This window comes from Geosmithia morbida (assembly GCF_012550715.1).
Source record: "Geosmithia morbida isolate 1262 chromosome Unknown scaffold_0, whole genome shotgun sequence".
Classification (NCBI taxonomy): Eukaryota; Fungi; Ascomycota; class Sordariomycetes; order Hypocreales; family Bionectriaceae; genus Geosmithia; species Geosmithia morbida.
This window is the reverse complement of record NW_023336187.1, coordinates 2,423,403-2,439,650: the sequence shown is the minus strand read 5'-3', so window position 1 is coordinate 2,439,650 and position 16,248 is coordinate 2,423,403. Positions and strand designations below refer to the sequence as shown.

At 51.9% G+C, this 16,248-nt stretch overlaps 1 protein-coding gene across 1 annotated transcript; it reads left to right on the top strand.

The window, feature by feature from the left end:
* Positions 1–7,491: 7,491 nt before the first annotated feature.
* On the top strand, positions 7,492–9,292 carry GMORB2_0733 (RNA recognition motif (RRM) domain; the record flags this gene model as incomplete). The annotated part of the gene is made up of 3 exons (XM_035462717.1): positions 7,492–7,895; positions 8,340–8,606; positions 8,707–9,292. The coding sequence occupies 3 exons, from the start codon at positions 7,492–7,494 to the stop codon at positions 9,290–9,292; spliced, it is 1,257 nt and encodes a 418-aa protein (XP_035325647.1).
* Between the last annotated feature and the right edge of the window lie 6,956 nt (positions 9,293–16,248).

Here is a 16,248-nt window from a genome sequence, read left to right as displayed (position 1 = left end):
TTTTTGGTGTCCGTCGTTTATTCAGGTGCAGGATCGCGCATTCTTTACTCAAAAACTTGAAACCAGGCAACTGGGACGTGACGAAGCAATTCCCTTTCCGTGTCTACCGTATCGTCTATGTGTCCATCAGGCAGGGCAAGTCTGACGTTTTGGTGATGACTCAGCAGTATCGCCTCTCAAGGTGCAGACAGGTACAAGCACCACCTAACATGACGTCACGTGAAGCACTCTGAGAGCTTGGTTCAACGCTCGCGACGACGGGGAGATCATGTAATTTGAATTACAAACCCCACATGCTAGGCCATGACACCTGAAAAAAACACCATCTGTGACACAGATTGGCCCTTTTGCTTTTGGATATTAACGTCCAGCGATGTGGATCACGTGGGAATGGGGTAACCAAAGCTAAGGATATGAAGTCCAAGAAAATAAGCTACCCTATACCATCGCCAATGTGCTTCCAGGCCGACAACACGCGATGACTCGTAGGCAATGATACAGTGGTTTCTGCCTACGTATACCACCTGGGTCGATATGTGTGCCTATCTATGAGGCTATTTACAGATGTGAGTGTGTGGCAGCAGCCCCTGGTTGCTTAGTCATATAATTTAGGCGTCGTCTACCGGTTAAAGGGCATACGCAGCTATATAAGTTTGCATAGAGGCGTCACTGTTAATATATCCATCATTCCTATGTATCCCCCCCCTAGTGGTAGCATCATATCTATGTATTTGATCTTGACAGACTGTCACTTGTGAGAGCCATAGCTGTCAATGGAGTAAGCAGCATTTTGCCAGCTGGCCTTCTGGTTGGCGTTAGAGCTAGGCAAACAGCAAACAGCTAGCCCGAATTAGTACCGGCTGGATTCTTTGTTGTTCCCTCACATTCCGCCCTCATTTTCGGTAAAATAAAACATGATAGAAGGTGGCACATCATACAAGCAACGTACCCCCAACTCTTTTCTTGAATGCTTCTCTTTGAGGAGCTCATCGGAAGTCTCGGGCATTCGCCAGGCAAACAGGGTCTCACCGTATCAAAGTCACACCTCTTTGTGAGCATGGAGGGAGGAAGGATACTGTTGTTTACCATTCTACAAGTTTGAAGGCGGCCAATCGGTGCCTCTCCTTCCATTCTCTTCCCCCCACGGGCCCATCATCTCAACACTTGGCGATGAGCAAACTTTGTCACGTCTTCGTAGTGACTGCAACGGTTGAAATGGTCTTCCTCGATAAGCAGCCAAACAGCGTATGTGAGATGTGACTGATCTAGGTGGCCATCCCATCTCCTCCCCAGGATTCCGCGGGGAGAATCGGGCGGCAGGGATTTGTATGAGACAACAATTATCGAGTTCCCGGGACACTGACTAGAGTAGAGGCATTATAGTTGCGGGTAAGAAAGTAAAAAAAAAAAAAGATAGAAAAAGGAGGGGGGGGGGGGGCACTCATCAATACCAAGAACATACCCGTGAGCTGCACGGTAAAAGGTTTGTTGGTGCGTACGAGTACTCGTAGACTCGCCGCCACAGTAATGGGTGCTCGCTCCCCTCTCCGCCCTCTAAGCTACTGCGATACGCTAAGGCAAGCACAGCTGTTTTGCAGGATGGAAAAGCGGCATGTATGTTCCAGATCCAATAAGCATTTCTATCGTTTGAAAAAACCCATCGTGGAGTTTGGGCGGGAGGGGCGTCGGGTCATGTTGTACGAGCAATCAGGTTGCGGTCAAGTTCCCTGGAGCTTGGGTGGAGGGCAAAGCGTCCCACACGTACTAAGCCCTCAGTACTCGTACGCCAGGTAAACCACAATGTATTAGTTTTCCCGACTTAATATTATAATGTGGCGTGGCGAATGCGTATCGCGCTTACAGTGTGGAACACATGACACACAAAAGACCATTGTTGCAATTGACTGTAACCCCAATCAATACTCCGTAATGTTTGATCTCTCTCAGTTTCGGGAGATCTGCGCATTTACGAGGTTCAAACTTGTAGGCCTGTTGGGCTGCTGGGAACTCTGTCGCTCCTCTGCCCGCGGACCCAACAGCTTGGAACCTGGAACGCGTTATTATATGCAGACTTCTTTGGGGGGCACAAGGGGGGGATGGGCCTCCCTAGAGGCTAGCAGTAAGATACTTGTACGATTTACGAGTATCAATGTATGTTGTAATAATTGCTAGCTACCCAACAAGCCAGCAAGGGGGCAAACCATCTCTTGCCCACCTTTTTCGGTTGCTTTGCTCGAAGAAGTCGAAGGAGTCGTAACTGGATCATCTTCTCATCGTGGCTTCGAGACTAACTTGCACGATCGAATGAACACAGTTTTCGAGTGTAAAACGGCAACAATCGTGGTGTAGTAGTCGCGACCTTCTATGTGAGACGGCGAACTTTTTTTTTTTTGCACGTGATTATGACGCTTGGGCAGTCATCGTCTCTACAAGGAGCACCCTAGGTAAGGAGCACCCTAGGTAAGGAGCACCCTAGGTGAGGCGGCCCCTACGGAAATGATACAGGCCAATACTAACTAGCACATCATCATACGAATATGGAGCAATAAGTGAGCACTTTTTAAATCAGAGCTGAACTCGACCATGATAGTGACGTACGTCGGGTACATCCATTCGCCCTCTACGAGTAGCCCTCTGGGACTCTTCAGTGAACTTGGTTAGACGGGGTAATCTGATTCGTCCAGGATGTAGAGCAGGATCAGCTGTAGACTGTGGGACATGGGGGGCGTTTGGGTGCTCTTTGAAACAACAGCCCGCCAGCATACCGTCATAGTCCAGGCGTGGAAACCCCGATAAGACGCCCAGGTTGGGGGATTGGGAGCCTGGATGGTACGAACAAGGTAGGTCCGGCTGACGGCGATGAGTCGAACTTGTCGGATTTCTCTGCAAGGGATGGGGATATAGGACGTGGTGTGTAATATGCAACTACAGAGATGGAGGGGGGGGGAGGGTTTTGTTTGAAACCAAGACAAGTGTGAAATTACATACAGACTCCATGTATCACTTTGTGGGCAGCAGTACTGATATATGTATGGAGTATAGATCTGTACATTACAGAGCAATATGAGTACGCTATAGTTTATTCCACTAATTCTTTGGGCGATCGGCTTTTCAGCCTGGAAAACGGTTGTGTTGTGCTGGGGATGTGCACCGCCCGTACGAGCAGTAATAATACTTCGTAGACGGTGCATGCCAGAGCACTCTCTTCCCACCCCTGACGTGCTGAGAGAAGGGGAGGCTGAGTTGAGAACGCACTCGTACGAGTAGGCCGACGCTGATAAAATGCCATACTAATACGAGTGATAACTTATTCCAGTCCTCGTACTCGTACTAGTCTACCCCCCCCCAGTCTTCGCGCTCATGGCATTCACCGAACGAACCAAGAGTAGGACACACAGACACAGACACAGGGCAAGCTATTTCTTAGACCTATGTGCCCCATACTGCCCTCTACGACTCGTGCACTGTACTCGTACGGGGCGCACGAAGTAACTGATCGTGCGCAACTATGAGTGTAGACGGAGAAAGTCCTATGCTGCAGCACTCTGTAACAGGAAGTCTTGGGGCAAGTGCAGCTTCTTCCCCCCTCCTCTTTCTTTCTGAACGATAAAAAGAGGGGGCCATTGTAGAGAGGCCATTGTTTGCTGGTGACCTGCTTGTTTGGATGGACACCACGGGGCGTCTGATCGGGTATGTAGGACCTGGTTCCATGTCTCCCCAGAATTTCATGTTTCGGTATTACTGCGACGCAAATATCGCATCACGACGTGCTCTTTGTAAGTAATATGTGCTTGCTCTTCCAGACCCTCCCCTCTCCCGATAGACAGACCTGGCCAGATGCCATGTTGAGTGGGCAAGGTTGCTGCAGTGCAAGATTTCGTGATCCAACCCACCAAGTCAGGGCTGTGTGCGTGGTGGTGCGCAGGGGAGGACCTTGGAAGGTGCCCTGAGCCCATGGAGTGCCCGTGCAACCAAGGCCCAGAGCAGACCGGAGCCACAGGCCTATCAGCCAGTAGGCACAGTTAACCAGCCAGCAAGAGCCTTTGAGCTTCCAGGTTAATGAGGCGTCAACACCCCGCTAGCCTAAGCCCAGCCCAGTCCCAAGAGTCCAGCCCCGATAACTGTATTACATACACCCCCTCCCGTCCCCAAGGTTCCTTGCTTATGTTTCCTCTCTCTCAATCCATACATCCATCCATGCTTCTCCCACAGGGCCACAGGGCAGGGCTACGGGCGGGACCACAGTAAAAAAAAAACTGGATTGAATATGCATGTTCTTTTATTGCAGCGGGAAAGCTGACGTCTTTTTCTAATGCCTGCCCTGGTTATTTACGATGTCATCGACGACGAGCAACGGTTCATTTGCAGCATTCATACCTGTATTCTGCACTCCGATCTGCTATAGTCTACGACGTACTATTCGTACATATTAATTAGCAGATCCCCTAGAGCTGTCACCCCCTTATTATTACCTACTCCATGTATCAATTACCGCACCTTATTACCCTCTCGCGATCGTACTCGTACTTGCGGGTGCCTACATCAGGGCCTGTTGCTTCTTCCTTGCTCGTCGTAGGTCGCACCAGCTTTTTTTTTTCCCTTCAGGTTTGCCCACATTCTCCAGGTATAGAAAGTACGGCCAAACGTGCCTTCCCAGTCAACCCAGTTTCGGTCCCACAGCTGGCCCTCACCTGTTTTAGTCCTTCTTGCTGTTTCCATCATCACGTAACATCTACGAGAACCACTGCTTCTACTAGTCCTTCCCAATAGCTTTCTCTGCAAATCCGACTGTCCTTTCTGAGCCTGTATTCTACAGCCGGACCCATATTTTTTTCTCAGCAAAATACCATCGTCTTTCATATGATAGTCTCCGTGTCCATGTCATAATATACAGTACATACCACAGTCTTACTGGCACTGGCCATATTTCTGGCGGACGAGAGCCTCCGACCAGTGGCAGCGTGTTGACTAAACACACCCCCTGAGCACGCACACACAGTATCACTGGCCTTTCTCTCTTTCTCCCTCTCTTCTCTTTCTCTCTTTCTCTTTCTCTTCAAAACGAGTCTAACGATATTGACCGTCGTCCCGCACGTAGAACATATGCAGACTTGATACACTGTACGGGTGCTGTCTCTACTATGTAATGTTACTGAACAAACTTCCAGTCGAGGGATATCTGCTATTAGCCAGTAAATAGGGCCAACCTTATGTTCCTGTTTAACTCTGGCTTATCCTAACCGGTGCGACAGCTAGCGGCTTTTTGCTCATAACCGTCTCTCTCTTATATCCTTGGTCTCCTACCGATGATTCCTTTTTCTACTTCTTTCTCCATCCTCTGCCCTGTAAAGTGATATTATTTGTGACGTTTCTTTTTTCCTTCCTTCCCTCCTTTGACGTGTGTGCAGACTATACCATCACCACAGCCAGTAATACGTACCTCTCCCCCTCTCATTTCTCTTCAACCATCTCCATCTCACCCTTACAACGGTTGGTTTTGTTTTGACTTCTTATGTGCCTTGCAGCAGGTGCCCATTCAACCGTTCTCAATAGCAACAAGAAGTGTGTGCGTGCAACCGTCCAAGTCAGTGCGAAATCGAAGATCCCCTTGCCTGCGCTACTGGAACAACACGCCCCCCCCCTTGCCACTAAGTTTTCTCCACTCACGCCCAGTCCCCGCGCGCGACTCGGCCACAGTTCTCTTGTGTGGTGTGGATTGCGTCGTAGCCCAAAGCAGAGGCCAGCCAAACCAGACAAGAAGACCCAGCTACAGCGGGCCCAGACAGAGAGGGCAAAAAAAAAAAGCTTTCGCCAGCCATCGTCGCCTTTCTTCGCATACTCATCAACTTCCTCCTCTTTTCGTCTTCTTTTTTTTCGTCACGGCTGCTACGGTTTATTCCCTTGCGCGTTTTTTTCGGCGAATTGGCTGAGGATTCTTGTTTTCTTTACCGGCGCATAAAAGTGAGTTTTCTTTTCCTTTGATTTTACCTTTTTTTATACCATGTACAGTGTCTCCTGGCGGAGTGGTTCCTTTGGTGTGCGTGTGTGCATGTTTGGCCCTTTTTTTTTTTTTCCCTGCGCGGTGCGTCTTGGATCCGATGACTTCCCCCCTCCCAAACTGCGCCCTCCCCCGGCGATGTCGACAAAGTCCGAATCATTTGGCGACGACGACGACGATGATGCCGGACGACCTTTTGGAATATATTGTCGACCCTTTACACTGCGACGGACATTATGCACCTTTTTTTCTTCAAAGGAAGGAATTTCGCCACCTTGGCCACTTCTCCACGGCTCGGCCGGCTATCCCGGCTAAGCTGTGCATACGACAAATAACAGTCTCCCAGAGGCGAGATGCATCATCGACAAGGACACTCTTCTAGCTCGCAATTCATGCCGCCTCATATCGCTCTGCGACCGGTTTTGCGACTAGATGTTCCGGGGCCGGTTTGCGACATGATTGCGTCATCATTCCCGGCAACCTGAGAGATGCCACTCCATGGTGCTTACTTGCCCATATGGACTAGACATCAAGCCTGAAGATGACAAACCCCCATTGCCCCGAATCCAACCCCATTCCTATTCGACAGCCGGAAATGCTTCGTTGACGATTCAGCGGATATATATTGCTGTATTGCTGTCGTGCGAGGGATATCTCAACCGAAAGTTCCTCGATGCTGGCATCAACAAGTGTTTATCTGGCAATGACGTGCACATGGGGGAGCTCTTGGTCAGCTCCGCAGTGCAGCGCGCGGTCTTCCTTGACAGCCGATCGCTCGGACATCGCAGGACTTGAGGGGCGGTTAGAACTGGCCACCCTTCTTAGATGGCTAGCCCATGCTCGTTTGTCAAGCAACAGCCCACGCTGGACGCCTTGCCGGGGAGGCGGAACTCGAGCTCGCAGGGTTCAGGATAACCCTTCATGACCACCGCCAGGAGGAACTGATAATATTAATACCTTGGCTGACTTCGAGACTAACCGCGTGTGCGCTCAGGTTGTCGTGATTTTAGAAGCGTTTTAACTCTTCTATCCACGTTCATTAAACCTTCTTTGGGTCTTGTTCCATCTATCCTACGAATCTAGCTTGGCGTATCTGTCAGGTCTATCGATTCTTCACGACATATATCGCTTTACCTCGTCTTTGGCTTCGTCGTCCTTAACATCACAACGAGGGTTCGCAGACTGTGTCTCTATTCCCACTCCACGACCTTCAACTTGTTTCAAGTCCTTTGTCGATTTTTTCTTCCACTTTGGCTTGAAGCCCTTGAACCGCATCTATAAGAAACGTTCTGGTTCTGATATCTGTCGACTACCCCTTTCGTAAACAAAGTGAGTCAAGAAATCTAACTCCTTTTTGCCTCAAATAAAAGTCAATTGGAAACGCACAGTGCCTTCCTCGGGTCTTACCAGCTGTCGGGTGGCAGCAGATAGCATATATCGACCTGGTCCCTCTGGCGAGAAGCCTCAAGTTGCTGACAACGACGCAGTTCAAAATGGAACACAACACTCCCTTCTCTGGCGTTCCCGCCAACGGTGGCCCTGCTCCTGGCCAGATGCCCTTTGCCAACGGTACCCCCCCGGCTGGCGACATGGCTGTTCCCCCTCCCCCTGGCTCCGCCGGAGGTGACTCTCCCAAGACGACTCTCTGGATGGGCGAGCTTGAACCTTGGATGGACGAGAACTTCATCAAGGGTGTCTTTCTCTCTTCGACAGCCGAGACTGTCAACGTCAAGGTCATCCGCGACAAGAACTCTGGCAACGCTGGATACTGCTTTGTCGAGTTCCAGACCCCCGATGCCGCTAACAAGGCTCTGGGGCTGAACGGGACCCCTGTCCCTAACAGCTCGCGCCAGTTCAAGCTCAACTGGGCTTCCGGTGGTGGTCTCGTTGACCGACGGTAAGTTTCGATCTCCTTCTGTTGTGACTACACCTCTGTCTTGGGCAAACAGCTGCCCGCCAGCTGTTTACCTCCCCTTCACCTCACTTCACTTCACTTCACATCTGCCCTTTTTTCCCCTCCACTCCCTTGCCAGCCTGCTCTCCATTCTCTCTCTGCCTCACCTCTTTTTACCTTCGCCTCCCATCACTCTGTACGACCTTTACCTGGATTAATCCCACGCGCTTTCCCTGGTTGCGTCTTGTTTTTAAAAGCATCAATAACCGCTTGCGCTTGCCCTGTCTGGCATTGCACCATCTCCTGCCCCTGTTATTTCTTCCACTTCCTTTTTCCCACGATGGAAGCTGTCCTCGGAGATGGCTTCTCCGTTGGAGCTGAACCCCCTACTCCCCTCTTCGGCAGTGAGCAAGAGAAACGGCCACTAACAAAGCGTCCCAACAACAGTGAGGATCGCGGACCTGAGTATAGTATTTTCGTCGGCGATCTCGGTCCCGAAGTCAACGAATACGTTCTTGTCTCCCTTTTCCAGGCTCGTTTCCCCTCTTGCAAGTCGGCTAAGATCATGACGGATGCTATGTCTGGCCAGAGCCGCGGCTACGGCTTCGTCCGCTTCTCCGACGAGAACGACCAGCAGCGTGCCCTTGTCGAGATGCAGGGCGTCTACTGCGGCAACAGGCCCATGCGCATCTCCACGGCCACTCCCAAGAACCGGTATGCTCTTGGCTCTCATCCTCTCCACCGTCACACAACAGCCGTTTTGGCGGTATAGACAAGTGTATAGGGTGATTTTAGATGTACGGTGGACTAACAGTCACAGCAGCAACAACAACCACCACGGTTTCAACCACGGTCACCACGGCAACCCCATGATGGGCGGCGGCATGCCCCAGCAGCAGATGTGGGCTGGTAATGCCATGGGAGGATTCCCCTACGGCGGTGGCGGCGGCGGCGGCGGCTTCAACCCCGCCACCCAGATGAACCAGTTCACCGATCCGAACAACACGACCGTCTTCGTCGGTGGCCTCTCGGGCTACGTGACCGAGGATGAGCTCCGCTCCTTCTTCCAGGGCTTTGGCGAGATAACATACGTCAAGATCCCTCCTGGCAAGGGCTGCGGCTTTGTCCAGTTTGTCCACCGCCACGCCGCCGAGATGGCCATCAACCAGATGCAGGGCTACCCCATCGGTAATTCGCGCGTCCGCCTCAGCTGGGGCCGCTCCCAGAACAACTCCGGCGTTGGTACCCCCTACCGCCCTGCCCCCCCTCCTCCTCATTACCTGGGCATGCCTGGGCATGGTCCTGCCGGCCCCGGCGGTCCTGGCGGTCCTGGCCCCTATGGTCCTGCCTTCGCCGGCCCCCAGGGACCTGCTGGCCCTCAGGTGAGCATCCTCTCGTAACTCGGACGGCGAAAACTCAACTCTCCTGTGTACATTTGCTAACTACTTCATTCTCTCAAGTAAGCCTGACGTCTACGATGGATTTTCTGCATGAGGGCCCCCTTTTTGCTCATTCTGCGAAAAAAATTTGCGAATTAACATCATCTGGTGCCTGGTTGTAATTGTTGTTTCTTCTCTTTATTCGACTACTACGGCGCAGAGAAACTGGTTTTGAATGATTCGACGCTCACAAAGACGTTTGGTTTTTCTTGTCATGGCTTTTCCAACCACACGCTCTCGCGACAAAATATCTATTTTCCTTTGTCACCTTCTTCCTTTGATTTTTATTCTCCCTTTCCAACTCTCAAGTCTTTTCAAGAAAAAACGCTCTTTGACTCTCTGGAACTTGTTGCTACGACACCCCACGAACGCGCGGTTTTCCTTTAGTTTAGGTCCCATTGACTTGGCGTATTGGAGATAGCAAAAATCTTCTCGGTGGATTGCCATCCAGTTCGAAATCACGACAGACGTATTATTTTTGCTTTGGTTCTTTTTAGTGACTCTGCCATAATCCTGTACCTTTGTGTGTCTTTGCGTCGTACCATGCCATCCATTATTGTTCTTGTGTGTCTTATCACTTGTGTCTTGTTCATCTTGTCTCTTGCGTCTCACTACATCCTCCTGGTACCAGTAGGCATTGTCTTCTCTCTGAACGTACCAACGTGCTTTTCTTGCCATCTGGTTGTTCTCTTAGTTTCCTCTGGTTTCTTTTCTTTCTATTGCAGGTCTTGCACTGGCATTCTCGACGGGCATTCGGCCTTTTCACTTCCGACTAACGACGCTTCCATTGTCTCCCACCATTACCTGTCTTGCAATTGAATTCTGTACTCTTGACGCCGTTGTCAGCTGCTAGCTATGAGTGCCCACATGTGTGTTGCAGTTTGAATCGGGATCCAGGATGATACGGATATAGTATGTAATATATTACGCAAATCCGTACGGTATATCAAGACCTTTGTGATGAAAGGACTATGCGATCGAAACCAGAAGAAACTCCGGTAGGTCCGCCGGAGGTATGGAAACTCCGAGAAAACACACCAATGTACCACACTCGCTTCGCACGGGTCCAGCTTGACCCTGGTCCCCCGAAGACGGGTCGTAGTGCATACCCCAGAAGGTCTTGCCTCCGTCACGTCCCGTTCGGTTGTGAGGTGTGCCACCCCATAGCCGCTGTATGGTACCATGTGCGAAGTCGTCGTTTACAGTCTCGACTCCTGCATCTGCGGCGGTATCTTTCGCCCCACGACAGGCCGAGGGTGGTAGAGAGGGAGGCATGGTCGACGGATGTCCGGGGGCAACCGTTCCTGCTGTACCGGATTCGCTTGGCGGCGTCCTCGAGGACAGAGCGAGGAGACGTCCGAAATGGCCTCGTCACCCCGGCTAGTTCAAGTCGAGGGGTATCCAACTGGCCGTGTGCGGCCGACCCTAGTCGACGGGTAATGGGCTTTCAAGGTAATCGTAGAAGCTGTCTTCTAGGACCACGCGGGACCCGATGACCTCCTACTCGGTCCATGGACAGGTGAGGACGTCCAGCTTCATCCCGGGAGCGAACCAGGGGATTATCGTGGCCGATAGCCGTAGAGTACCCCTTAGTATGCGGGGGTGGGTACGTGGTGTCGCGGAGGAAGGTCTTGTAATGCCTGGGACTAATTCGGGGTCTGCGATGGAGAAGAGCGAGGCTTGTGTGAGGTCGGGCGGGGCGAGGCAGCGTCGGTTCAGCTGGTATTCTTATATCATTCTATTGCCGCTTCCTGACACGCTCGCCTGCTGAGCCTGGAACTTCGTCGTTGTCAGCGCTGAGGAAGGAGTTTGGATGACAACGTTCAGAGCGGGGGGCTCTAATCCTTGCCCTGTTTTGTGTGCGGATGGGATCTAGCGCTGCACTCTCTCGTATACCCCCTCGGGACGTCTGAATGTGCTTGGCAAGAGACGTCGGCAATGCCAGGTTGCTGCTGGGTAGACGAATTATCACGTAGCCCTCCTCGCGAAAAAAACCCCGATGATGAGAGCAAAACCCCACTACGTGTCCATGACTGGTGATGGCTCTAAGCTGTGAGCCCTCCCCACAACCTCCATCCTCGTCCAGGGCCATGCCCGTGATCGTGACCAGTGAGGACTGTGGGCGGTAAGAGATCAGGATACAAGCTCGCTGAATCAGATATCCTACATGCGCACAACGAAAGACACAGTGCATTTAAGTGATGGAAACAGACAGCATGAAATGGCCGTGTAAAGGCTATGGGGTGAATCCCGATCCTCAAGTTGGACCTGAGAGAAGGCGAGCAACGAAGCAGAAATTTTCGGTGAATTTTCAATGATGATAGGCCTGCTTTACTAGCATGCGTATAGCTTTCCTTCCCTTTCTTTTTTTGTTTTTTTTTTTGCCGAGACCGAGCCCTTCTCGTTCTGATATTGGCAGCGAAGAAGATTGGAGTGAGTCTGTCCATATAAATCCTCATGACCACAGCAGGCAAGCTTCCTCCCCCTCCCCCCCCTAGACGGATTCGGCCGTTGGCACTGTTCGAAGGTAAGGCAATTATGGTTCATCCGAGTGTACGGATCAAGAGTGCATGGATGCTCGCCCGTATTGGCATTACTTCTGTGCGGAGTAGGCGCATGTTCCGTACTCGTTGCAGCCTTGTGGGAGACATTGGCTTGGCCAACGAGGCACATCAATTAATCCCACCATGTCATTATTCTTCTTTCTTTTTTTCTCCGTAAGTCTGTCAATACATAGGGCAGCGCGGAGCCTTGACCTATCGGGGGGGTGAGGGGAATTTCTTCCCTTCTTCCTTTTTTCTCTCTGCCACAATGTGAGTGATTTCTCTTTCCATCAAAACGGTTCCATCTCTCCGTCTACTGATGATGCTACCTACAGCTGTACCTACCTGCTCGTACGCAGTCTGACGATCTAAATTCTACGATGTAGACGTGTCCGCTATTGACCGTGGCTCGTACATGTACGTGCGTCTGCATCGATAGCAGCGAGATATACAGATAGGTGTAGGGAGTATGTCGGTGGGTCTTGACATGCGTACACACTACACACCGGATCCTCGAGCCTTGCCCACAGACCGAATCCTTCCTTGCTCACGGCTGGAGGATAGGACCTACGGACCGACGACTGCTACGCTTGACGGGGGAGAGCACCGCCTAGAAAGCCATTGGAAACTCCAGCTGTATCCTTGGCCGTAATACCGATACTACGCAAGGGTCCTCTGCCCTGGTGCCGGAAGTAATACGGCCGCGTACGAGCAAGTGAGGTGTTACCTATCACCGCTCGAGGATGACCGCCCGACACGGCCAGACACTTGACCCTGCTATATGGGATGATAGGGAAACATTCACTCTAGTCTCTAGCACAACCGAGTAAGACTACCGGTAAGTGGGACCCTATCTGCTCGGCGTAATACAAGAAGAAGAAAAATCTGCGCATCAATGGGCCTCGCTGTCCTTCACACTCGGGGACACTCGGACCGTAGGACAAGGCTCATGGTGAGATTTCCCATGGTAGCATTACTCGTCGCAATATGATGAGTCCCACGGCAACTGACATCCGGTTCTGTTGGGGGATTCAATCTGATTCCAACGGCATCCTCCCTCTCCCCTTACCCATGACGCGTTAATACTCATGGGTCTACAGATTACCGGCAGGGGAGACCCCTTGAGAGGTCCCTAGGGGACCCCGGGGGGGGGGGGTCCATGAGGGGCTTTCGCCTCTGTCTGACGGGAAGAGTCCATGATTGCCTCGTTAGCCTTCAGAGTCTCATGTACGGTTGTGTTCCTATACACTAGGTTATGCTTGGCATGGGCACGTCTGAGTAAGGGATTTTGACGTCGGCAAGCTCAGAGCTCGTCGAACTGGCGTCATCGCACGTACATTGTACGATGGCGTGCAGGTACGTCATCTCATCTACTGTGACTCTTCTCAAGAAACCGTCACCGAGAGCATCGAGCGGAAGCTTGGCCGCCTGGCTTTCCCGATCTCGCTCTGTTGACCTCTGGCTTCCCCCTCCCGGTCGCGTGCCGCGTACACCATGTGGGCGCTCACAAGATGGCTCTCGTGGCGCTCCAAGTGGACCGGGTTAGCTGCTGGCAGTGTCGATACGGGATGGAATCTGTCGGATAATGGAGGGGGGGGGGGGGTTGCATGGGACCTCTCTGTGGCTTGGATTCCAGCCAGATGGCCAAGAAGACGTGGGGTTTGCGAGCTCTCTTCTCGAGGTAACTCTGGGTATGGAGTACTGCGTGTACTCAGCAGCCCTGCCCAGCATCACCATCTCTCGACCAGGGAGAAGAGCTCTAGACTCGCGGTGTGCGGTTGACGATTGATGGTGGTGTGGTGGTGAGGGGGGGGGGATGCGGAAGAGAGAGCTTGAGGACCGAGACGGAAATCAGTCCGGCGCCATGGGTAAACTGTACTCGTATACTTAACTCGTTCGGGGCAGGAGTACAGATTACAGGTAGGGGGGTTCGACTGTGAAGAGATGGGTCAAGGTCAAAGCGCATCGAGCGAGTGGGTGTTGTTGTTGTTGATGGTTTTGCTTGCCAGTTGCCAGCTCTGTCTGGTGCCTGGCTTGGGCTGGTCATTCTGGTTGGAAGCTGTGCTGCCGGTGGAGATTGGCGACGACAGGGGTCAGGTACTAGGGGCATAATGATCTGTACAGCTGCAACTGTTCCAAGTATTCCGAGTACATGTACTCGTACCTCGACGGAGATACTACGGTCAGAGTACGAGGAGAGGTACAAGCATGGGTACAAGGCGGTTGGGCGGCCACGTCGTATTGATGATGATGGAAGCAACGCACTTGTACGAAGTAGTAGGGCCGACACGAAGACCGCCAACACACAAAGTAGTTACCGACGGTGTACATGAGAAGGGAAACAAGGAAAACAGAAGAGCTACGGCGCAACAGTGCAGAGGTGCGAGCACACCAGCATACAAGGTGGGAGATGTCACGAGTAAGCAGAGAGGCAAAGGAGAGGCAAAACACACGTCAGGCACAGTACCGAGAACCAGGCAAGACATGCCAAGTGCAAGTTCCTCGCTACTCGGCGGATCCTAGCCTACAAGAGGCAAGGAGCTACTACCCCGCAAGTTGCCATCGTTCGTGCTGCTGTTGACTAGCATCGTGGCAGTTCCATCTGGGGGTTTTCGCACCGCGTCAGTACGAGAGTACCGGTAGTCGAGCATGGCCTGGTATCGGCAGCAGCACAATCACCTTGTTTCTGAGTGAGCTTGCAAGTGCCCATCCAGGTATCGCACCGACTGCTGGTACAGCTCAGGTAACATGTACGGAGCACTAAACCGGACTCTGGTCTGCGTGTGCGTGCGTGCGTGCGTGCGTGCGTGCGTGCGTGTGTGTTCCACCTCGACACCATCTCCTCGGCCGCCACCGACATAAACTGCATACGTCCGTGGTCCATGTTTACTCGCCATGTCTTGTCTATAGATGCCCCATGCGACCTGAGCACGAGTACATGTGAGTTTATAACAGCAAACCCGACGAGCGCGATGCTACGGGTGGTCATGCTGCAGCTGCGAGCAGGTAATGTAGTCAAGATACTTCAACAGATGAATGTAACCTGTAACCTGCACTCTCCTATTAACGTGGAGCAGGAACCCAGAGAGTGAGAGAGCCCGCAGAGTTACGAGGGATCAGTCATCATGACGGGAAAGAGGCACGGGAAGAGGAACCGGGAAGAGAGAAGTACCATGTCGCCATGCCGCCCTGCCACCATGATCCATGTCCATGTTGCTCTGCGAGCACTCATACTCCACTGGGCATTCCGCTTCCGCTAATGCATGCACATCAGCTCCCGGTGCCAATGCGGGGAGTGAAGTTGGTAATAACACATGCATATCCCATCATGACATTTCCGTTCCCTCCCTCTCTCTCTCTCTCTCTCTTTATTTTATTTTTAATTTTTTTTTTTTTGGTAACCATCTTCTTTTTTCGACCGATCGATTTGATTACCTTACCCTTGAACTATCAAGTATCACGCATATTCTGTCCGGATGTAGTAATACTGGTACTCTAGCATGTACCATTACATCTGTCGATACAACGTACAGCTACAGCCTACACATGTACACATGTACTGTTAGGTACGACCACTCTTGCTATGCATACAGCATGCTGTACCTCGTCTTGTACCTCTCTCTGCAACTTGTACAGGTCATGTACCAGATCAGCCTCCGGTGGTCACATCGGTACAGGAGTACGCAACATCCTCTCTCTCTCTCCTCTCTCTCTCTTGTCTCTCCCAAGCTGTGTGGGTGTGTGCCCGCCTTCCCGCTTGATCTTGTCCTTGCGCCGTAATAGGTCCCACACCAACTCGAGAGAAACTTCCCTTCCGTCCCTCTCTGTCCGTACCCGTGTGTATACTCTTTCTTTTGACGGGTGGCGCTAAAAAGGGGAACAAGCGTCACCCGTCACTCTTGTCATGGAATCCTTGTCATCAACGTGGAGACGGGACCGCGATCAACCAAGGTCGATGGCATGGTCTCCATCTACGAGTACAAGCGTCGAGTAGAGAGGACGAGTGATGCTATTATCTCCTCCGTAATACTCCCTAGCTGGTGCCAAGGCCGAGGCGCACGGCTGCTCCCTCGTGCGCGCGCGCCGTTTTGCATCCACCGAAATTCATGTGGAGATGACCCGACCCAACGACAAAATGACAAATTGCACACGATGTCCCCGTCTGATGTCCGTGCTGGACCACCACACCCCCCTACCAGACTCTCTCTCTCTCTCTCTCTACTGCCACTGGCTTTTATTTGTTTGTTCTCAAAGTTATTCGTGCCTCGTGGTTGACTTGCTCATGCTTTGACTGTGTATTACTACTTGAACCCTACGGGGAACGTCTTTCGTACTCGTACTCTTCCTTCCTCCTCTTCATCACCCCCTCCCCCC